At 36.7% G+C, this 24,540-nt stretch overlaps 1 protein-coding gene across 1 annotated transcript; it reads left to right on the top strand.

Moving 5' to 3' along the window:
• The first annotated feature begins 511 nt into the window (after positions 1-511).
• Positions 512-17,394, top strand: LOC108679961. Its single transcript, XM_047882303.1, has 8 exons — positions 512-1,677; positions 4,440-4,564; positions 10,084-10,217; positions 11,910-12,492; positions 12,898-12,984; positions 14,242-14,394; positions 15,734-15,829; positions 16,021-17,394. The coding sequence occupies exons 1-8, from the start codon at positions 1,494-1,496 to the stop codon at positions 17,284-17,286; spliced, it is 2,628 nt and encodes an 875-aa protein (XP_047738259.1). The 5' UTR covers positions 512-1,493; the 3' UTR covers positions 17,287-17,394.
• Positions 17,395-24,540: the final 7,146 nt, after the last annotated feature.

Raw genomic sequence — 24,540 nt, 5'->3', positions numbered from 1 at the left:
AATTCTTTCTAACATCAGCTACGCAACAACAGTTTGATTAAAAATTCAATATTACGTTTGACTAGATTAATTTGATATTGCACTAAATTTACAATAAACTCAAAAATCAGACTCATATGGAAATTCATAAAGAGAACAGTGTATTTCTAAACATGCTGTGTGAACTGCGTACATGCATTTACAATATTTATTTGCAATCAGAAACAGATCGATGACATATGTACATCAAAACCGTTGTAATTGAATGAGTGATTTACCAATGAATTAAAGTAAATTTTTCCGATTTTTTCCATGAATTATGGTTCATATATTATTAAGGGTCATAACACTGAAAATGACCATAAAATTAAAGTTTAATTCACCGAAGGTCTCATTTTTTATTTCAGGTTCGTCGATGCACATCCTTCAAAGTTTCGACGCGCCCTTCTTCCGTCAAACCATTTCTTCACAACATAAATATACAAATAGAATTAAAGCAGTTAATTATTTATTGTTTTAAATTAGAGTCAAATAGAAGAAAATATTCCATATCCGATAACTGGGCCAAAATATTATTATAGTGATACACAATTTACTTGTATACTGGAAAATCATACATAATAAAAAGTTATAATATTTAGACCGGCTACAACTCTACCATCACACCCGACCAGAAATACACTACACTATTTCAAGTCAGACACAAACTCGGTTAATTGAGAAAGCTAGATATTTGTAACTCATACCCCGAATTCGTTATCACGAGGCAAAATATTCAACACAAACACATTAATTGAACTCGTAGGTCCTAAGTTAAAACTCAAACTTCATATTTTGACCCGTAGGGCTAAAGTTACAACCCAAACACCTTAATTAAACTCCTAGTGCTGAAGTTACAACTCCAACATCATATTTTAACCCGTAGGGCTAAAGTTCCAACTCAAACACCTTAATTTAACTCGTAGGGGCTAAAGTTACAACTCCAACTTCAAATTTTAAACCGTAGGGCAAAAGTTACAACTAAAACACCTTAATTGACCTCGTAGGGCTAAAGTTACAACTCCAACTTCATATTTTTAACCGTAGGGCTAAAGTTACAACTCAAACACCTTAATTGAACTCGTAGGGGCTAAAGTTACAACTCCAACTTCAAATTTTAACCCGTAGGGGCTAAAGTTACAACTCCAACTTCATATTTTTAACCGTAGGGGCTAAAGTTACAACTCCAACTTCATATTTTCACCCGTAGGTCTAAAGTTGCAACTCAAACACCTTAATTGAACTCGTAGGGCTAAAGTTACAACTCAAACTTCATATTATGACCCGTAGGTCTAACGTTACTACTCAAACATATTATCCGGACTTGTAGGACTCAAGTTATAACCCAAACACTATATTCGGGCCGGAGGGGTTAAAGTCACAACTCAACAGCTTTTAATCATCCTCGTAGCGCAGAACTTACAACTTAAACACCATAACCAGATCGTCGGAGCTGAAGTTTGAAGACCTGCGTTATGGCGACGTGGTCGACGCGAGCTGCAGTTCGTGGTACAGGACCGCCTTGGTCTATCCCAAACCCAGAATTTTTACGAGCTTCAAGGTCCCCGAGTGAAAGCTCGAGTGTCTTTAGTCCTCGGCCCCTGAGCATGGATTTGGGCGAGCCTTCCACCCCTCTAAGAGACCTCGACTGGTTATCGGGTAGATATCCTTTTTAAAGAACATTCAGAAAAATTAATGGGTTGATTGTCCAAATAGTGACAAAATTTCTTGCAGGTAGCACTGTTACGCCTTGAATCCGGGCCGAATTGGGCCAAGATGACCAATAAAACAAAAAAAGGTGCATCAATATTTGGACAATTATCCCTTATTTCTCTGAATGAAGACATTCAACATCTGGCTTCCTGTCAGGAGATGATTATTAATGCAGTGTCGAGTTTCATTAAATTTTTTGGACAGAAACTGACATTTGACAAGAAATTTTCCGTTGAAATTTCAGCCTGCGCATAGTGTCATGCATCACAATTCCTTAGACAATATATTCTAAGGATAAATGACCTTCTGGCACTACATTTTCATTATTTCCTGAAGAGGAGGGAGGCCAATTGAAGAATGCATGTCGCTCCTGACACCCTACTGCATATAAGATACATAAAAATAATAAAAATACAGTATAACATGAAATAATATTTCCAATTTCGATGATTTTATTTTTAAGCTCACTGTGCATTCAAAGTTATAAGGAAAGGCTTTTACAAAGGTTTAGGACACCATTTATTATGCATTGTTATATTAAAATGATTTGCTCGAGATAATTAATTGTATTTCGCTAAAAATTTAATTGTGTTCACTTGAGAAGCAAATTTTAACAATGTATCTTTAAAATTTACTTTGCTTAACGATGTAGCGGTTGATAACACATGTTAACATGTCCTCATGTTAACGCACAACATAATGTTTAACCTATCACATAAGCGTGGGGTGTCAGAACTAAATAATTAACACTTAAATTCCTTTCTAGAAATCTTCATGTAATTTTTGTTATAGGACGTTTATTAATATTAAAGATAGATTTTTTGTGACACAGAGATTTTTGTACATAAAAATTTACTGCAAAAAATAGGTGAACCAGCTCATTGATTAATACAAGCCAAAATTTTGATTTATAATCTTAGTCGTGATGAATATTAGAAATTTGTGAATGAAATTATCACCATTAATTTTAACTTTCAGTTAAACTTACCCGTAATAACTTAATAATAATAATAAATAAACTTAACATCAAAAATTACCCTATAAGAAGAAAATATTTGGAATTTCTTCATATAAGTAAATAACAATCATACAGTGACTTCACAATTTTTTCAGGATATTTTCATACTCTTGTTGCTGACAAATAGCAATAGCAATTATTTATTCATCATTATTTAATAATAAATGCTGATCATTTATAAAGTCAACTTCTTATTGCCAATTTTTCAGTACTGGACGCAATGAATTTTTTGTGTCAATTAATTGCCAAATAACCATTAGTTAATAATTAGAAGGAGTTTAGGTTGAATGGACTATACTTTATATAAAAACTATAGTATATATATAGTATAGACTATATAAAAGTATAGGACTTATACTTTTTTTTTTGTTGCCGGTCGTGAATTGATAACTAAAACTTTTTCGCAGAGCCAAACTTCTAGAAATTATCAATAACTTCAAAGTGAAAAGAATTGAATTTTTTGATAAAATATTGTATTATTGTTCAAACAAGTGCGTGTAAAATGTGCTTCAAGTCTAAATTTGCTGAATATTCTTTAACGGCTCTGTAATTTAAAAATAATTTTATGCGGTTTGTTTTTCGGGCCTAATTGTTATCCTTCTTGAAGACTTATTAATGCTAGTGGATGGATTTTAATTTTGCATGACCAGAGTAGTCAATGCTATAGATTTTTTCATGTCTGTTTGTTTATTTCGTTTCGTTTGTTTGTTTCGTTGGTGTGAATGTGAAATTGAATTATGACCGTTTCGTTTATGAGTGGATTGAGTTTATTTGAGAGTTGCGTTTTTATATGCATAGATTTTTCAATTAAATCAATTGAATAAGTGTTCGCCTCTTGATAATTTTCTTGAAACTAATTAATTTTTTAGGAAAAAATATGAGCTGAACATAGTCGAAAAATACTTATTATTATTTCTTATCGGTACATTGAATGCTATTCATTTTGAAAAAAATATATATAGTTTGAACCATACATAAAAATCTGTATTAATTCATTTCTCGGCACATTGCCAATAATTGGTTATATTCTAAATTTCACGCAAATTCTATCAGAATTAAAGGACTTCTGATTAGTTCGGTTGCGCAAAAGTTGTATTTTTTCGTTTTAATTAGGAAAAATTAACGCTATAATCTGTAATAATTTCTCTCTCTGCTAATTGTTAATGTTCACTTATATTCTGTATTTAAACCAGATCCGTTCACTCTTGTGCAGAAATTTCGTTTTCCGTTCGAGTTCGCAGGCGAGTTCAAGGGTGAGGCCGGAGAAGCGTCGAATATTTAGGGTCGACATTTGGGTGGAACATTTTACGTAATTGCCAAGGCAAAACAACCTCAATTCTTGACTGATTTTGGGGAAATTTAAAATAAAACTTAACAATATCACTGCTCAAAATTCAAAACTTTTTTACATGCCTTTGCTTTAATTAAAACGTAAAAACGCAATCGATTCTGTTCCGAACTCCCCCGCGAACTCGCCAACGGACTCAGTACCGAAATTCGGAACAAATGTGCCGATTTTGGGGTACGAGTACGTTGGTACCTACTAAACTTTTGTGCAATGACACTGGTGTAGTATCTTGGTTGAGTATTTCCGAATCAAAGACTAAAAATATCCAGTTCTTTGTTCAAGAAAATAAATTTTCTAGATGTCAAATTAATTAATTAATAACAGCTCCTGCTTGTGCGTCAGAATGTCAGCTGTCGGCTCACGGTGATCTGACTGTGACCGAGAGGTTGGCAACCCTGCTGGACACCGGTCAGTTTGCGGACGTCACCATCAGAGTGGGGCAAGGCTCGGACTATACAACTTTTAAGGTGAGGTTTTCGGGATTGAAGTTGTTTAAGTTATTATGCCTGCCGCCATCATAAATTTATGCCGTTCAATGCAATTAAATAGAAACCAAACCGTTGAATTTGTCCGAAAATAGGCCAAAATGTGAACCCTGGGTTTGTTCTGGCCGGGTTTCACATGCAGTATCATAGTTATAGTTGGTCAGTCAAGTTCGAGTAGTGTACAGTACTTAGCCTAGTCATAGTAGTGTACAACTGTACATTTCCATTAATTAAGTAATAGTGGTGTCAGTGTTGATTACCCTAAATCTATCCTGTCATCGATATTAGATATTGCAGAATTCATGTAACTTGCTGGGGTTTCGAACACGCAACTCGCAGCTCCAATCTTGCTAGGTATTCTCAAAAATACACAGCCACTTCGCAGACTTTGTCCGAAACAGTTACAGGAAGCTGGGATCGAACCCGCAACTCACTGCTCCAGTTATGATATAAATCCAATAGTTGAAATAAGATTTCCAATAAATTGATCAAAATTCGAAACTGAAAATGTACAAAACTCTCGGTATAAGTGCCCACAGACTTTTTTATTATTCGTAATCAACATTTTTTTTAACAAATTATACTCTACGCCGCGTTTTCATCGTTACAGCAATTCTTCGTGCATTTCGTATAATGCCTGTTCGCCTGGCAAGAAATCAGTGTTTTTGCCGAAAATCATGACCCGTATTTGAATGAAAAATGTTCGTTGAAGGCACAGAGATTCGGGTAAAATGCAATAAAATAAATTTCGATTTCAATTTTTGGTGGTACAATGTTTTCTTTCCATGAAATTCCATCTGTTATTTATTTAATTTGATCTGTGACTGCTTGGCACTTGAAATATCTCAAACGGTGGGAATGACGAAAAGGCGAGAGAGAAAGACTTTTCCGATTCATAATAGATGGTGCTACACTGTTTCCATTAATAAATAAATAATATATGGTCCTTTATAAAACAATTGAAACGAGACAGTAAAATAGTGAATAAAAGTGAATAAATAAGTAGACATAATTACATAATGTGCATGAATACTAAGGTAAAAATTAACAGTAGAAACACGATATATATTTTTTTAATTTGTCCCATGCAAATCCACTTTTATTGAACATTTTTTTAGTTTAGTATGCAGCTACCAAGTTACACTTGGCCTTTTCCTTAAATTCAAGACGCGTTTCAGTCAATAAGCCTGATACAAAACGCAACAAATTACATCGTAGTTATTATTGTAAATTGCTTGTAGATGGTATTACGGTTATTGCTAATGGCATAACAGCCTGATTGTACGGCTATTGCAAATGGTATTCCAGCCTCATGATATGGCATAACAGCTACGGTTATTGTAGATGCTATTACAGTCTCATTATACGATTATTGTAGAAGAAATAAAAGCCTCATATGAAGGTTTTTAAGATTATATAACAGCCTCGTACTGTTTTTGTCAATGATATAACAGTTTCTTTATACGGTTATTGTAGATGGTATAACAGCCTCGTACAATTATTCTAGATGATATTACAACCTCATCGTACAATTATTGTAGATGATATAACAACTTCATCACACAATTTTTGTAGATAGGTCGCAGTCGCCATAGTTGGTGGGGGCACACGGACTGTCACGGTATTTATAGCTGCCACCTGCGCTGTCTATTGTATGGCTCTCTTGGTTATATAGATAACCTTACCTATATATGCCAGGCCATGTAGGTCAGGTCATCTATATAAGAGACTTGACATATATGTTCGTTGTCATATATGTTCGGTGCCATATATGTTCGGTGCCATATATGTTCGGTGCCATATAAGTTCGGTGCCATATATGTTCGGTGCCATATATGTTCGGTGTCATATATGTTCGGTGTCATATATGTTCGGTGCCATATATTTTCGGTGTCATATATGTTCGGTGTCATATATGTTCGGTGCCATATATGTTCGTTGACATCATGTGTAGATTTGTTCGTGATACGGTACACATGGATGACATTCTGTTGATGACATCTTGTATGGTTGTCATGATGTGCTGAAGTGATTCTCTACTGATGACATGATCTGTTGAAAACATGACTTGCATGCTACAGCTTTTCATATTTTCCGTTATTTATAAAAGTCCATTAATTATAAAAGTCGTATATAATCAAACTTATCTAGTACGGCACATTGAACAGTAATCTTGAATTAGCTTGGAGCTAAACAGAACGTTTAAAAAAATTGTCCATCGCATTATATCTCGGGAGAATTAGCTCTGGTGGCAGCAGTTATGCGTTCTGGTAGCAGTTACTCGTGGTAGCATCACATATGCAATTGCAATCATGATGATATTATACTGCCATTAAGAAAGTAAATATGAAAATTAGGCGTCGATCATTAAATTGAAGATGATAGCTGATACTCATTCTATCATGTGCATACTAATAGATGTAAAATGCTTACATATCAAGGTAATATCTGTTATATCATTCCTTTCCCTTACACAGTTAGAAAAAAGTAGCTTCACGTTCAATTTCCACTATCTAAAAATTTAGATGCAGTAACCGGGCATAACGCACACACATAAAAACCTTCCCCGTAAAAAAAGAAAATCCTCGTGTGGCTTGTCACATCAAAGGTGTTATGTTAGTGTAGTAAAACAAAGAACACGTCTGCTCATGTCTGCTGCATGACAATCAGTCATAGAAACGTTATGACGAGACATACTCGAGGTTGAATGCACTTGACAGGCCAGAACGAGCGAGTTTATTCTAGGAGGCCTGGTTTAAAATGAGATTCAAGCACCAAGAGGCCTCACGTGGTGTGACTCATACCAGTGGTTAAAAATTAGTAGAGCTTTGCAGTGTAAGTGTACTTAATTTTTTGTACAACTATCAGAAAAATAAATGTATTAAAATCACTTGTTTGCTTAAATCGCAAGTTAACTAGGAATTTAAAAGCAAAAATAATTCATATATTTTTTAAATAAAAAATAAATGTATAATTACAATTCATATAAATATACACCTCTCATAAAAATGTATAAGTGTGCGTTTTCACTGGAAAAATAAACGTGCGAGTAAATCGAGGAGGTAGCGATGTAAAGAAAGTTTCAGTTCAAATAAAAGGAATTCATTACCTTATACAGACTTATTTCAATGACCAAAAAGCTCGAATGCAATTAAAATGGGTTTCTACAATTGAAACTTATCTAAGAAAAAATTAATTTTGCGTTTTACAAGTATATAGATTTCAATCCAGAATCGACCTTAAACACTAGATGTTTAGCACTTGCTACCTTGTGAAAAATCATCATTCCTCATCGTAAATTTGTCTATCGAACTTAAGGTACCTTCATTAATTCCACTTTTCTGGTTTCATTTGTAGAATAAGTGGGTATTCAGAGTCAGGGGTCTGTAGTCTCCAATCGGCCATTTTGGTGGCTGCAGTCTTATTTCAATCTCGTTACAGAACTTAAGTTGTGATCAGTGATTTCTTATTCCAAATCTGCAAGTTGATCAACTCTTCGAGTAAAGTTATTCTAAAGTCAAGCAACCCAGAGCATCTGTTTTGAGTTTACCTCAACACCTATACAGAGAAGCAACTGTTAATTGCCTCACTGTTCATTGCGCCATGATCTAAGTATGTAGATATTTTTAAAGTTGTTTCCATACCGCCAATGCTCAAAACGTCGTCACATTAACTAAGCCTTCCAGCCTTCAATAGAAACGATCCGTTTTATGAACAAAACTGAACCACATCTTTCTAGCGCGAACAAAAGTGCGTCCTAGTCATCGTGTGGTTATCGAACTCTAGAAGTGGCAGTTTTGGCATGTAATTTATACTTTTTTGGCGTTTAATATATACTTTTTGTGACGAGCGGCGAGGCCTGTGCAGGATCCGGGCCTATACTTTAAAAAAAGTTAAGAGATCGTAAGTTCATCAGCCAATCATTGACGGCCTTTCAAGCAAAATCCACCAATCATAGACAAGAAAATTGAGCGTAAGTACTTATGTTCACTTAGCCAGTTTTGAATGGCCCCCGGTCAGTGGCGATCGTCTTATGTGTAATTGACGGTACATCTATTGGAACTTGGATATAGCTTTAGGCTTGAATGTTCAATGAAATTTCGTTCAAATTCAAATCTTACCTTGCTTATTTATTATCTAGACATTTGTCATGACTTATTTTCCAAAATAATTGTGTATTTTTTTCATTTACAGCGCTGCAACTCATTTCTGTGCTTGCTAGCATCACTTGCTTCACACCTAATTTTTAGTCTATTACTTCGTTTCGAAATCCTAAAATCCTGCTATTCTTTCTATTTTTCCATCCTATAAAATCCCACCCATCCTACTGTTTTCCGCTAATTTCCTTAAATTGTACTTCTTGCAAATGGTGACCTAACACAGGGTCATAAAACCTCAAGTTGGTAATATATTTTTTACTCGCTTTATTTAATTTATGAACATCTGTATTTTTTCTACCCAGATAATGGGAACTGTCTACAATATAAATTGATTTGCTTTTCCTGCCATTGCGTTCACAATCTAAATGGTCTGCTGTTATATTTTTACGTCACGTTTGCGTCATAATTTCCATGAATCTACGAGTAAGCAAAGCCGAACCCTATAGCTTCTGGATTGACCTCATTCGCGTCGCATGTTCTGAAACCTAATTCTATCAAATTCATTAGGATTCAGCAGTTGGAAAAACTCATCTTTTTTATCAACATCGAATTACATTTAACTCTGAATTTAAAAATTTATTCGCCATGCTGATCAATTTACCCGGTTGAAATAAACGTTGAACTTTCCTTGATTATTTTACTTGCAACGAACCGATTGTGTGGAGTCATCACAACCCACAACGTCAACGTTATACAAGTACACTTTTGGAACGATATAATTCATTTTTTTTAATCTTAGTGTAGAAGGAAGCGAGAAATAAAACAGTGCTTACGTTGTGCAACTATACTGCTGGAGTGACCAGTTTTCACTCCGGAAGACAATATATACACATGGTTGCGTAAACGACTTGTCTTAGTACCGGTGAGATTAATTAATAGGATAAAGGTTGGGTTGAACGTATAGCCGCCACTCCCAAATTCCTACCTAGACACTCTAGGAGTCTAGGTCATCGGTCCTAAGTCCTAAAACGGTCATATAAAACGCCCCCCATAAAAATCTCTCAAAAAATTTGACTCTGAGAATTTAAGACATTTTATGAATGACCGCAAATACACTTATTGCGTTAGTAACGCACAGTGCATATCATTTGAAATGCCTAAACGTTTACCCCTTGTCCGACCGCATAATTTTCCAACACCATAATCGTACTGAGATTAGGTTCTATTGTACCTATGAAATCCAGCATGATCATAATCGTATTAAGCTTACGTTTAACTGTACTTGAGCCATCCTGCACGGGTTCCCTAACAAACTTAGAGTCGCCCCAGCGTCTGGTAATCCAAATCAGAAGCTGACGCGTCTGTAAATTTTTCCTGGGTTAATGTAGAGTTATTCCGCAGGCTCATCGGCTGCTGCTGGCGACAGCGAGCCAGCCGCTGTACAGGCTCGTGTCGACGGTACAGCACGGCCATGCAGACCTCAACACGTTCCGTATCACCGACATCGAACCCAAGGCCTTCAAGAACGTCCTCAAGTCAGTCTTGGGCTCACAAAACAGGCTAAATTTACCCAATTCAATTTACTAAAGACTAAATTTACCCAATTCAATTTACTAAACGGCGGACCTTAACACGTTCCGTATCACTGACATCGAACCCAAGGCCTTCAAGAACGTCTTCAAGTCAGTCTTGGGATCACTAAACAGGCTAAATTTACCCAATTAAATTTATTAAACAGACTAAATTTACCCAATTCAATTTACTAAACGGCGGACCTTAACACGTTCCGTATCACCGACATCGAACCCAAGGCCTTCAAGAACGTCCTCAAGTCAGTCTTTGGCTCAAAAAACAGACTAAATTTACACAATTCAATTTACTAAACCGACTAAATTTAACCAATTCAATTTACTAAACAGACTAAATTTAACCAATTCAATTTACTAAACGGACTAAATTTACCCAATTCAATTTACTAAACAGACTAAATTTACCCAATTCAATTTACTAATCAGACTAAATTTACCCAATTCAATTTACTAAACGGACTAAATTAGGCTAAAATAAGGCTTTACCCTATAGCTACAAATTTCCTTAGGTGTAAAATAACAGATGGTATCCATGCCACATTGCTGAATCTTATTGATTGAAACATTACTTGACAAGCGATATACATTTCCACCTTTTCATAGCGCAGCATAAAATTATAGGCGATGTATTTGTTCAATTGAACGAATGAGCCTTATACATGAACAAAAAACGCCATTTTGACAGGCGGCATATATGTGTATACAGCTGGACGCTAAACAGGTAACCCTTGTCAGGCTGCATAATTTAAAAACTTATAGATGCACAGAGTTTGGATGCAATTGCAGCTATGCAATCCGACATAGTTAAGGAGGGGCACTTGAAGTCCGTTCTGCATTTCTTATTTATTTCTTTTTAGCGCATTTTCTCATTTATGGAAAAAATTGCACTATTGTGCTCGCCATATCCGTCTGTCTGTCTGTCCGTCCGTCCATCCGTCCGTCCGTGACCTCAAGTTTTCGTCGACGAGAAAATGCGCTCTCTGTCACTCACTGCAGTGAGTACTGAGTTATATTTTTTCTTTTTGCAGAAATATATTGGTCTTTTGGGAGGAGTGAACGAGATTTCAGCCCTTATATAGCAGTTGTCTTTATGAAGATAATTTAGAAAAAATCTCCTTGAATAGTTTTAATCTAGTGCATCTAGTACACGTGACTTCAAAAAAAAAGCATAGGAGCCGCTCTTAAAAGTTAAAAGGGATTTTGGGAATGAGATTCAGAAGCTCAAAATGGAAGAAATTTCCTCAAAATAAGAGCAAACCGAAGAAGCTTTGTTTTGCACATAAAATTCTTCCGCTAAAAATGACCGTTTGACAAACTGAGAATAATTTAATGAAATAACTTGCTAATCATCCTTACGACCGTGAACCATACATCTATCTTGTAATAGTTGCGCGTTATCATTCTTTCATTTCATCATTCGGTTCACAATGTCTTTTGAAATTTCAACATTTTTTTTTTAATTCAATGACGCATTTTTAGCTAATTTTTTCATTTATGGAAAAAATTCACTATTGTGCGCGCGCCATGTCCGTCCGTCCGTCCGTCCGTCCGTGACTTCACGTTTTCGTCGACGAGAATTAAACGCGTTCTACTGTACTGAGTACTATTTTTTACTGAGTTATATTTTTTCCATTTCAGGTACATATATACCGACGAAGTGAGCGTCAACTCTGTAGTAGATGCGTTCGCTCTACTAAAAGCTGGCAAGAAATGGAATCTGAAGAAAATGAACGCGCAAACCATCAAGTACATTGAGAGTTTTCTAGACGACTACGCTCCCAATGACGACCAGAAGAAAAATGAGATTTTCGACCTTCTGGTTTTGTCCGAAGCGCACTCGGCAGAACTTTTCGAAAAATGCCTCGGTATCGTCATCAAGTTTGCGAATGAACTAATACCTTGCCAGGGCTTTCTTAGAATGGATGAAAAAACCATTCGGAAACTCATAGGCGATCCGAGATTCAAATATGAAAACCAACTGGGATTGTTCGAGGCCATCAGAGACTGGGGTATGAATCAGATCCTGCTGAAAGGTTTGAATCCTTCGCAACTACATCCCATCATCGAGGATTTGCTCGCCCATGTAAATTTCGACGATATCCAAGACAAAGACTTCATGGGCACCATTCTTCCGTCCGAGTGTCTGGGTCGAGCTGACATCATTTCTTTCTTCATGAACCGCGGCATGGAAGTGCCCCGTGACAACGCCTTTGGCAAGCAGGCAAGTCAAGCTAACGTTCGCTGAAAAAAAGTAATTAGCAGTTTAAGTAATTGCAGTAATTACAGTTATTACATTAATTACAGTTTCAGTAATTAATAATAAATCATAATTGATTGATTATGAAATAAATTGATAATATAAATTAGTAATAAAACTGGATTAATTGATTTTCTTGTTACAATCCTGACAAAAAAATACTGATAAGGATTTATTGATTGAAAAAGTGTATTTCACATGTTCGAAAATGTAGGATTACGAATGTCGTCTTGCATTTTTACGAGCTGCTCATCCAGTAATGATGCTTTAAAATTATATATGCAGGAAAATATTATTATTTAAAAATTATTTTCCATTTACGCTAAATAATAAACTATTCTATATAATAAACAACTATTCGTCCCGTAGGACGGTAGCATGCTACAAAATGGTCACGTCGACAGCTTCCAAACTGCTCGTCGCTGCAAGAAAGGCTTCAAGCTCCCGCCTAAAGAGGTAAACTTGACATTAATGATTTATACGCGACCAGGTAAACAATAGTGATTAAAACACAAAGAGGTAAACAATAATGATTAATACTGAAAGAAGTAAAATCAATATTAATTATTAAAACGCAACGAGGTGAAAAATAATGATTAGAACGCAACGAGGTAAGTGATAATAATTAAAACGCAACTGGTAAACAATAATGATTAAAACACAAAGAGGTAAAAGTAGCACTAATGACCAAAGCTCATTAACTTCGGAATAAAAAATCGGAGAATATTTGTGCACAAACTACCGAGCTTTTTAAATTCTTACGGTGCAGCCTCCGTAACCTGCAATACAGACACGGCTCCATGTATAATTTGTAACAAAATATATTTTTATACATGGTTTCATAATATTCTCATATTAGATAGTTGTACGTACCTCTACCATAGTAAATTAGTGATATCACAACGTACAGAGATTTCGTGCATCAAACCTAAAACATTGATGCAGTTCAGAAACAGGCCATACTATCATAGGAAAACATGATATATATTATAGAAAGTAATTAGAATTATATTGTGAAAAGAAAAAATTCATTTCAAAGTAGGCTGCCTGGGTCAGAATGAACCATACAAGAGCAAAAAAGTACATCGCTATTCCGACAATGACTTACTCGTTTCTCTTTGTGTATACATGGAAATATGATGACTATGACGCATCATATGAATAGAATATGGATACTTTAACATATATTAAATAATGCTTTAAAATATCGTAATATTTATCACATATACTTTTTAACATTTTAATATATAAGTTTAATATATGTTTGGTTAAAAATAATGCCAGTTTTATTGAGGACTTCTTTTGAGTTTAATCTCTCAAGCTTATAATACAAGTAAGTACCAGAAAGAGATTAAACTCAAAAGAAATCTTCAATAAAACTATCATTATTTTTAACCAAACATGTTCAAATATATAACATGTAGCGGTTTCAGCGTTTATTAGGCCGTAGGCCTGTCGCAGATTCTTAACATAGCAGAATATTCACAGCTTGTCGCGGTCTACCCTAAATATACAAGTTTAATATATTAAATATATATATTTTAATACTTTTGAACATATTAATATATAAGTATAATATATTAATATGTATATTTGAATCGCGTGCATTTTGAATTTTTAATACTTTTTTTTAATACTTTTAATACTTTTTGAATTTTAATACATTATAATATAAGTTTAATATATTAATATGTATATTTTAAACGTGTGCAGATCTACCAGGAGCACGAGCTACGCTTCAGAGTGGACAAGAACATCAGACTGCTGGGCGTGGGCTTTGGCTTCCTCTTCAGCAACACCGACATGGGCGTCACCGTGCACTGCCAGGGGCCCTGGGAGCGTGTACAGTGGACGGATATGGTCCAGGTAATAAATGAATAATGAATATGGTTCAGGTAACTAATATGGTCCAGGTAACTAATGAATAATTAATATGGTGCAGGTAACTAATATGGTCCAGGTAACTGATGAATAATTAATATGGTTGAGGTAGCAAGTAAATAACAGATATGGTTCAGGTAACTAATAGATAACGGATATGGTGCAGGTAACTAATTGATAACGAATATGGTGCAGGTAACTAATTGATAACGAATATGGTTCAGGTAACAAATAGATAACGGATATGGTCCAGGTAACTGATATGGTGCAGGTAACTGATATGGTGCAGGAAACTGATATGGTCCAGGTAACTGATGTGGTGCAGGTAACTGATGTGGTGCAGGTAACTGATATGGTGCAGGTAACTGATATGGTCCAGGGCCAATACTTTAAAAAAAGTTAAGAGATCGTAAGTTCATCAGCCAATCATTGACGGCCTTTCAAGCAAAATCCACCAATCATAGACAAGAAAATAGAGCGTAAGTACTTACGTTCACTTAGGGGGTTTTGAAAGTATGGCCCCAGGTAACTAATATGGTTCAGGTAACTGATATGGTTCAGGTAACTAATATGGTCCAGGTAACTGATATGGTGCAGGTAACTGATGAATAACGAATATGGTTCAGGTAACTAATAAATAACGAATATGGTTCAGGTAACTAATAAATAACGAATATGGTTCAGGTAACTAATAAATAACGAGTATGGTTCAGGTAACTAATATGGTGCAGGTAACTAATATGGTGCAGGTAACTAATATGGTGCAGGTAACTAATATGGTGCAGGTAACTAATATGGTGCAGGTAACTAATAAATGACGAATATGGTTAGGTAACTAATATGGTGTAGATAACTAATATGGTGCAGGTAACTAACAAATAACGAATATGGTGCAGGTAACTAATATGGTGCAGGTAACTAATATGGTGCAGGTAACTAATATGGTGCAGGTAACTAATAAATAACGAATATGGTTCAGGTAACTAATAGATTACTGATATGGTTCAAGTAAGAAATAAATAACGAATTAGCAACAAAATGTTTAAAATAAAAATCCATAAACTCGAAGGTATATGATCCTGTGCACTGTTAAATATGAAAATTTTTAGTAAAGTATTACGGCTAAGTTGCTAGACTTAGGCTATTCGTCACTGCCGACACAACTATACTGCATTTCCCTGCGTTGATCTGTAGGAAATTCGATATTGAAATTGTATTAATTGCATGAGTAAATGACGTTCATGTTTGATAAAAATTAAAGATAAAATTTACGACAATGATGATACTAACAAAATTAATTTTGCACGAATTCTCTTGTTCGTAGACGTATTGCCGCGTGAGCTGGGAGACGATGCGATCTGCTAACTTACACCTTATGTTCTCGGAGCCTGCTAGACTGGAAGCCAATCACAGTTATAAGGTAAGAGGGGGCCAATCACGGTTATCAGGTAACAGGGAGCCAATCACGGTTATGGGGTACTAGGAGGCCAATCACAGTTATGAGGTAACAGGGGGCCAATCACGGTTATGAGAGACCAAGGAGTCAATCACCGTTATAATTTTATTGTACTTTTCTATGGAATTTAATGAATGTCGATGAACTTTTTCCAGGTCTTGGTGCGAGTCACGAGGATGACCTCTGGAAGCACGGAAGTAGAGCTGTGGGGAGGCAAAGATGGTCAGCCTTTCATAGAAACAGAAGATGCCAAATTTTATTTTCTGAAAGCTGCTGTGGACCCCAAAACTGAACCTGACTCGAGAGAAATGGACACCAAGCAAGGGATGATCACCGATCTTTTGTACGTAGTTGACGACTCCCCACCATCGAAAGTGGAAGAAATCAACATCCGGCGTAGACGACCCGTCGTGGAGCCAGAAGAAGTTAGCAAAGCGCCAGAAGAGGTAACAAAAACTGTGACTAGAAGAAGGAATATAGAAGAAAACGAAACTCCGGTGGAAACTTCGAATTTGGCTAGACGCCGGGAAGCGGGAGGCACTTACCTCAGATGGCAACATCCTGCCATGTCAATTGCCACCGATCTTAAACCCAGCCGCTGGGCAGCTAAAGAGAAAACTCCAGAAGTCAAAGAAGCTCCGAAAACGCCTGAAAAGAGCGACTCGACCCCATCGTTCCTCAGACAACGATCTCCAGCAACGGAGAACCGCCTCACTGAAACACCGAGCTTCTTGCGACCTAAACCAGCAGCCGCTAACCCACCAGACTCTCCATTTGGGGAAAGATTGTCACGACCCACAGCACGTCCGTGGACCCGCACTCGAGCTACTGCGATAACAAACGATGCCACAACCAACGACACGTCGACTGCGATCAGCAGATTCGCTAACAGATCCACGCCCTCAGTTGTTTCAAGATTCGGACGGGACTCGGCAACAACAACATCGAGAATTGGCCAGGATTCTTCGTACTCGCGATACGGGCGAGGTGATTCTTCGTCAAAAGATGCAGCAGGTTCACATATCAACACAGACACTACTAACGCTTCTTATTCCAAGTACGGTCGAGATTCATCGTCTTCGAGAGACACCGGTTCTTCAGCGCTGACCAATTCTAACGACACGGGATCTTCGCTCTATAGGCGCTCTTCTGCAACTATAACGTCAACTCTACCGTCATACCTGAGGCGCGACTCAGGCGTGTCTACAACACCGAGTTCTTCCCTCGCTCGTAGCAACTCTACCCGCCTCAGCAGCGAGCTCTCAAGCTCCAAGTTTGGGACCAGGTTTGGCAGAGATTCTTCTGGCAGTCGATACGGAACTTCATACGGCAGCTCATACGGTACAGGTTCCAGCTCATATGGAACAGGTTTCAGTGGCAGTAGATTTCTGTCGAGTGGTTACGTAAGTAGGTTTAGATAAAATTTTTAATTTCCTAGCCACCAATGTAGCTTTTCTTATTTCGCTAATGTAGAGTCGTTAGAGACAGTCAAATCTGTGAAAGAAAACTACTTCATTAGGATACTAATGTGCCCCTTAAATTTTTAATAAAATTTTAAGCACTCCGAACTCGTATAGCTGTGCTACTACAATATCCTTGCTTGACACTGCGTTCAACATCACATAACCAATTGCACGGCTCTCGAAGCTAACGAATTACCGTCCTTTTAACTACACTGGAAGATTCCTAGATCGTGAAAAAGCTATACTGGATTCAAGCACAAAGGAAATTCCCAGCAGATAATAACGAAGAATTGTGACTGTTAACTATTACAACGTCTTCATTAATCGCGACTGTGAACTGTATCAACACCTTCATTAATTGTGACTGTGAACTGTACCAACGCCTTCATTGATTGTGACTGTGAACTGTATCTCTTCATTAATTGTGACTGTGAACTGTATCAACGTCTTCATTTATTGTGACTGTGAACTGTATCTCTTCATTAATTGTGACTGTGAACTGTATCAACGTCTTCATTTATTGTGACTGTGAACTGTATCAACGTCTTCATTAATTGTGACTGTGAACTGTATCAACGTCTTCATTAATTGTGACTGTGAACTGTATCAACGTCTTCATTAATTGTGACTGTGAACTGTATCAACGCCTTCACTGATAGTGACTGTGAATCGTATCAACGTATTCATTAATTGTGACTGTGAACTGTACCAACGCCTTCATTGATAGTGACTGTGAACTGTATCAACGTCTTCATTAAATGCGACTATGAACTGTATCAACGTCTACATTAATTGTGACTGTAAACTGTATCGACATCTCTGTCAATTGCGACTGTGAATTATTACAGCACATCACTGAACCCAGTAGCCCTGAACCATTCACTGCACTCTGACATGCCATGATGCCAGGCCAAAATGATCTCTGGTCATGATTTTCTCGCGTCTCTGTCCCGACGCATGTGAGTCCAAGTGAACCGCGACAACTATAATATTCTCAGGCGAGCGCTAGGGAAACGAGTTCAGATTCAGACGAGCCTGAAGTGCTTATTATATCTGGCTACATTCCGGAGCAGGCGCATTCTTTAAAAAACTTCGTTCATTAAGTGAAATTCAAGAGACATTATTCAATTTTCTGCTATTTGCCACTTATTTTTAAGACGTTCCCTGAGCATTAAGTCAATTTTGGGTAATTAACAGCACTCGTGGATGTCTTGGACAGAAGGAAGAGACGTCACTCATTTCGACGCATGAGTATACTTTAAGCGCCCAAAAAAGGCGAGGAGTGAAGATGAGTAGAGCATAGGAGTTAAGCGGCACATAAATACCTACCGTATCTCGCGTGTGAATTTTGTTGTGCTTCAGACATTATTTACGAACTGAAATCAAAAACACTATCAGTAATGACTTTAAATTCAGCATTTCAATACTGCTCGCAATAACTAATACAACGAAACAAATGAAAAAAAAACCTTATATGATAATATTTTCAATGCAGTAAAAGAAAAACTCGTTTTACATTTTTATTGAAATTTAACGCTCGCATTGCACGTTTACGTTCTCTTTGCAATAGCCCTCATAAAATGTAGTTAAACTGTTCATAACAATCGTATTGTTCCATCATATACAAAGAAGCCACATGGGTATATGTTATACATGTTTTACAAAAAATAAGTAGTCTATTCTCGATTAATTAACAATTTCAGAGTATTTTAATGTCCAATTGGTGCCACGGAAGCATGACCCATGAATGAGATTCACCTCAAAACTGCATCATTAATTCATCTATTCCTATTATGCGTGAATACTCTAACACATAATTTTATTGTTTAGTAATTTTATAAATAATATACGATTTATTCGAAATATTCATATTCAAAATTTGGAAGAAAGTCACCTACAACACAAGAACGAGAAACAGCTTGGCATTTCTGTTACAATGAATAATGCATGAGAATTGTACTGGTACACTGAATAATGCATAATGACACTAGAAAAATGGAGTGAATGAGAACGATGCTCGTACAATGCAGCAGATGTTCTTAAGATGGACTATGTACGAACGTCCGATAGGCCATTAGTGACCGACCACTGACTGGCTCAGCCGAAAGCCAGGTTTATATTGGACCACGTCACTAGAACGTCACTACAACGTTCATTAACAAGATGTTTCAGTAACAGTGACACTGAATGGGCCACGTCACTAGAACTAACGTAACTACAACGTTCATTAACAAGATGCTTCAGTAACAGTGACACTGAATGGGCCACGTCACTAGAAATAACGTCACTACAACGTTCATTAACAAGATGTTTCAGTAACAGTGACACTGAATGGGCCACGTCACTAGAACTAACGTCACTACAACGTTCATTAACAAGACGTTTCAGTAACATTGACACTGAATGGACCACGTCACTAGAACAAACGTCACTACAACGTTCATTAACAAGATGTTTCAGTAAGTGACACTGAATGGACTACGTCACTAGAACTAACGCCACTACAACTTTCATTAACAAGATGTTTCAGTAACAGTGACACTGAAGAAGTTACTGGTGCGTTCAATATGAATCTAAAACTAATAACCAAAGTGAACACATATTAAGTGTCGGGACAGATAGATTGTCGATCCAGCAACACGCGAAAAAAAACTGTCAACTCGGTTAAATTATCTTTAATTTGTGACATAATTATTTTAATTACTTTAGGACACTTTCAGCGAGAAAGAGATCTACATTGTAACATAATTATTGTGGGTATGTTAAGACAAATTCAACAGTCAAGAGACTTAAACAGCAACCTAATAATTGAGTAATACAGATTGTATCCTTATCATTGTGACACTTGAGAATTGAATGACAAATTCAACATTTCATCTCAAAATTCAGATAAGTGGAAAATTTTACGAAAAATTATTCAACTTGAATGATACAGAAAAGCTCCAATTTAAACATTGTTGGAACGATATCGTCTTGGAATTCAAGTATTTGCAACAAAACTGAGAACATTTCGCTAGATTTCCTATCATAGGAGCATCCTTTATAGAAAGATTTATCCGAGAATATCGAGTATCCTTTGGCAAGATGTAAACGAGATCAGAGCGTTGCCGAGCATCGAGAACTAACAATCATCAAGCGCAACCAATCTCCATCAAACAATCAACAGATTGTGATCGAACAATCATTGAGCGCAACCAATCACCATCAAGCAATCAACAGATTGGCATCAAACAATCATCGAGCGAAACAAATCACTATTAAACAATTAACAGATTGTGATCGAACAATCATCGAGCGCAACCAATCACTATCAAACAATCAACAGATTGTCATCATACAATCATCGAGCACTTGCACAACAGATGCTCAATACATAATATAAATATATTTAAATTTTGCACAAATGAAATAATAAATCGCAAGCAACATAAGCGAATGAAATGAACATGGCAATGAAGCTCGAATAATATTTAATGAAGTTAAAGAAATAATGGCCGCCACTCACAAAAGTCAATGGGATATATATTTGGACAAACTCCCGCTTATTCCTCTTAGTGAAGATATCAAATTTAGTATTAAAATTAACGTTAATTTCTAGCGTAAACATAAAGCAAAGAATCTTGAGGAACGTATGGAATGACAGTACAAGCAAACAAATTAAAACTGAAATTCGTTCTTATCTCTAAAAAAATTATCTTAACATAAGAGTTTAATCGTAAAAGTATTCATAAATGAGTAAGTTCAAAGCACCAAACTTTATTTTACGCTTTAAGTTCAAAGCACACACGGAGACATTATACAACACGAATATTATATAGGGAATCAAGTCGCGTGCTTGTAAACTTTTTAGTCTCGTGGAAAAGTAAATACGTGAAACAAAGGAAACCCTGCCTAAAAACCAAGGGTTAATATCGACGAAAAATATTATAAAGTTGATGAAGTAATCGAGGGGAAATAGTTACAGTTACAGTAAAACCTTCACGAGTTGAAACGCTACAGTTACAGTAAAACCTTACGAGATGAAGCGCTACAGTTACAGTAAAATGTTACGAGATGAAACGCTACAGTTACAGTAAAACGTTACGAGAAGAAACGCTACAGTTACAGTAAAACTTCACGAGATGAAACGCTACAGTTACAGTAAAACCTTCACGAGTTGAAACGCTACAGTTACAGTAAAACCTTACGAGATGAAGCGCTACAGTTACAGTAAAATGTTACGAGATGAAACGCTACAGTTACAGTAAAACGTTACGAGAAGAAACGCTACAGTTACAGTAAAACTTCACGAGATGAAACGCTACAGTTACAGTAAAACCTTCACGAGTTGAAACGCTACAGTTACAGTAAAACCTTACGAGATGAAGCGCTACAGTTACAGTAAAACGTTACGAGATGAAACGCTAAAGTTACAGTAAAACGTTACGAGATGAAACGCTACAGTTACAGTAAACGTTACGAGATGAAACGCTACAGTTACAGTAAACGTTACGAGATGAAAAGCTACAGTTACAGTAAAACGTTACGAGGTGAAACGCTACAGTTACAGTAAAACGTTACGAGATGAAACGCTACAGTTACAGTAAACGTTACGAGATGAAACGCTACAGTTACAGTAAATATAACTACGTTACAAGATAAAATAGAACACAAAGCATAGCTTTTGTACTACATAACTGGCAGCAGGCAATGTCTAGCTAATAAAGCATAGGTAATATCAGTGTACATATTGGGATGCACATAGCATTTAACGGTACCGTCAACTGGGGTGACTTCGGCCGCCGGGGTGACTTCGGCTGCCGGGGTGACTTCGGCCGCTGGGGTGACTTCGGCCGCCGGGGTGACTTCGGCTGCCGGGGTGACTTCGGCCGCCGGGGTGACTTCGGCCGCGTTTTTTATTTTGTTTGGCAAACAAAAGCGGGGTCATAAACGATAACAAAAGTCACTCCGGCGTTTATGACCTCGTTTACGACCCTGGCGTTCATGACCCTGGCATTTACGACCCAGCTTTTGTTTGCAAAACAAAATCAAAAACGCAGCCGAAGTCACCCCGGCGGCCGAAGTCACCCCGGCGGCCGAAGTCACCCCAGTTGACGGTATAGCAAAAAAAAAAACTTACTTCACTATTAAGAACGAAAATTCCTGAAAATTGAGTTTCATACACTATATAGGTAATAAATTGTACCATTGAACATTGGTAGGAATAATTAATATAATACGTTAAGTGCGGAACGACCCACGGGTGGGTGGCAGGGTCTTTTTTCAGGATAAATTCCGCGATTTAGTTTTTTTCAATTGCGTTTGTCGACAAAAATTTATGATGGCAGTACTGCCTCATTAAAGTATAAAATATACGAAAAAAGGAAAATTTAATTTTTGCACCTGAACCTACAAATTTGCTAGTGTATTTTGAATTATAGGCCTTTTTAGCAGCGGACTTGGCCGTTTTTAGGCCAGCTGCCAGCGCTGTGGGTCGTTGCCGCACTTAACGTGATAATCTATCTATATTGAGACCATAATACAATCCCAGACATGATTGTTCAGGTACGAACTTTGCACACATTTTCTTAAACTGCTAATAAATTTACAAGGTTCGATAAAAGCTTTTCACAAATCGTTGGTAAAGATTCATCTCTGACGACGATCATGAAATTATATTTTAAAAAGGAAGCTATGCATTTAAAAGCGAAAAGCGCATGAGACAGAGATTGATTTAACCCGTCGCAGTTCAAAAACTTATTTGAGAAGTCATTTAAAATTATATAAAAACGTACAAGTTTGTCAAACATGAGAATCCTATCCTCAATCAAGAAATAGTCAAGTAAAATCATTAAATTATCATACCTACATAACAAATTCACGCATGATAACATTACTAAAAGATTCCAAAGTCAAATTTAAAATAAATTTAAAATACAATCTCGGCATTCTCGAGACAGTATTGTCTCTGAGTATTGGACAGTATCAGCCGATCTCTGGGTATTGGACAGTATCAGCCGATCTCTGAGTATTGGACAGTATCAGCCAATCTCTGAGTATTGGACAGTATCAGCCGATCTCTGAGTATTGGACAGTATCAGCCGATCTCTGAGTATTGGACAGTATCAGCCGATCTCTGAGTATTGGACAGTATCAGAAATGAAATTTGTGATAAATTAGATCTTAAAGTTTGCCGTATTTTGGACGCCATTACTGAAAACTAAGTTGTTTTCAATGGTAAAACTCAATGATATGAGCAGCAGTCCATGGTAGAACTCAACTGTAGGAGTTGAAGTCTATGGTAGAACTCAATTGTAGGAGTTGAAATCCATGGTAGCACTCAATTGTAGGAGGTGCAATATTTTGTAGAACACAATGGCAACAGTTGTTCCATGGTGTAGCAGATGCGTAACACGATGCTAGTAACGCAGCAGCAGACGCGTATATCAGTACGCAGTGTACGGGGCTGAAGACGTTCGACTGCGATCCATGGATTACAAGTAAGTCGACTCGCCTGCAATGGACCGAAGAAAGTTTAAAATCGGAAATGTATACAAAGTAAATTTCTAAGTCATTTAGTTTTTTCCTCAGAAATCTCGGTGTTGCAAAATTGACAGTGCAAAATTTTACATAAATCCTAGCTAAAATTTACCGTATTGAATTTAATCCAATATATACCGCATAAAAGTTTTAGGGCACAACTATATGATCCATTCGGAAAGTAACTTGTTGCAGTTGAAAGCATCATTCAATCCAGTAGAATTAATTTGATTAAACGATTATTCTAAGAATCAGCTTGTAACTCAATTTACTTTAAATTGAAACACATTTATTTGCTATCACATGTGTTTCCACATTTCTACGAGAACTCTTTACTTGCCTCCATTTTATAAAACATTTCATCTCGCCATACAAGTCTGAGGAAGGATAACAGCTATGACAATACATGGGACATGTGTCCAAATACCAATACTTTCTTGCATACGCTTTTTGCTTGGTCAAAGTGAGTCAGAATGACCCGCAAAAATTATGAAGTGCATCGCTATTTGGACAAAGTCTCACTTATTTCTCCGAGTATACAGTACAGTGATTCAATTATGTGTAATTCCTTACATAACCCACCATGTTGCTGCAACACTGTAAGATCAGGATAAATAAAACAAAGGGTAAACAATTTAAATTCTATTGTCGACATTATGAATGTTCACACGCACACAGAGTCAGATGGGCGCG

Source organism: Hyalella azteca, unplaced genomic scaffold (assembly GCF_000764305.2).
Source record: "Hyalella azteca isolate HAZT.00-mixed unplaced genomic scaffold, Hazt_2.0.2 contig10132, whole genome shotgun sequence".
NCBI classification, from domain to species: Eukaryota; Metazoa; Arthropoda; class Malacostraca; order Amphipoda; family Hyalellidae; genus Hyalella; species Hyalella azteca.
The sequence above is the reverse complement of the archived record's forward strand: the minus strand, read 5'-3'. Positions and strand labels throughout refer to the sequence as shown.

What these genes read in the sequence shown, in the direction of transcription:
- LOC108679961 (XM_047882303.1), top strand. Translation starts at nt 1,494, where the DNA reads ATGGCGACGTGGTCGACGCGAGCTGCAGTTCGTGGTACAGGACCGCCT. An exon ending in GCCTTCAAGAACGTCCTCAA is followed by an intron (nt 10,218 to 11,909) that starts GTCAGTCTTGGG and finishes TTTCCATTTCAG; the next exon opens with GTACATATATACCGACGAAG. An exon ending in TCAAGCTCCCGCCTAAAGAG is followed by an intron (nt 12,985 to 14,241) that starts GTAAACTTGACA and finishes AAACGTGTGCAG; the next exon opens with ATCTACCAGGAGCACGAGCT.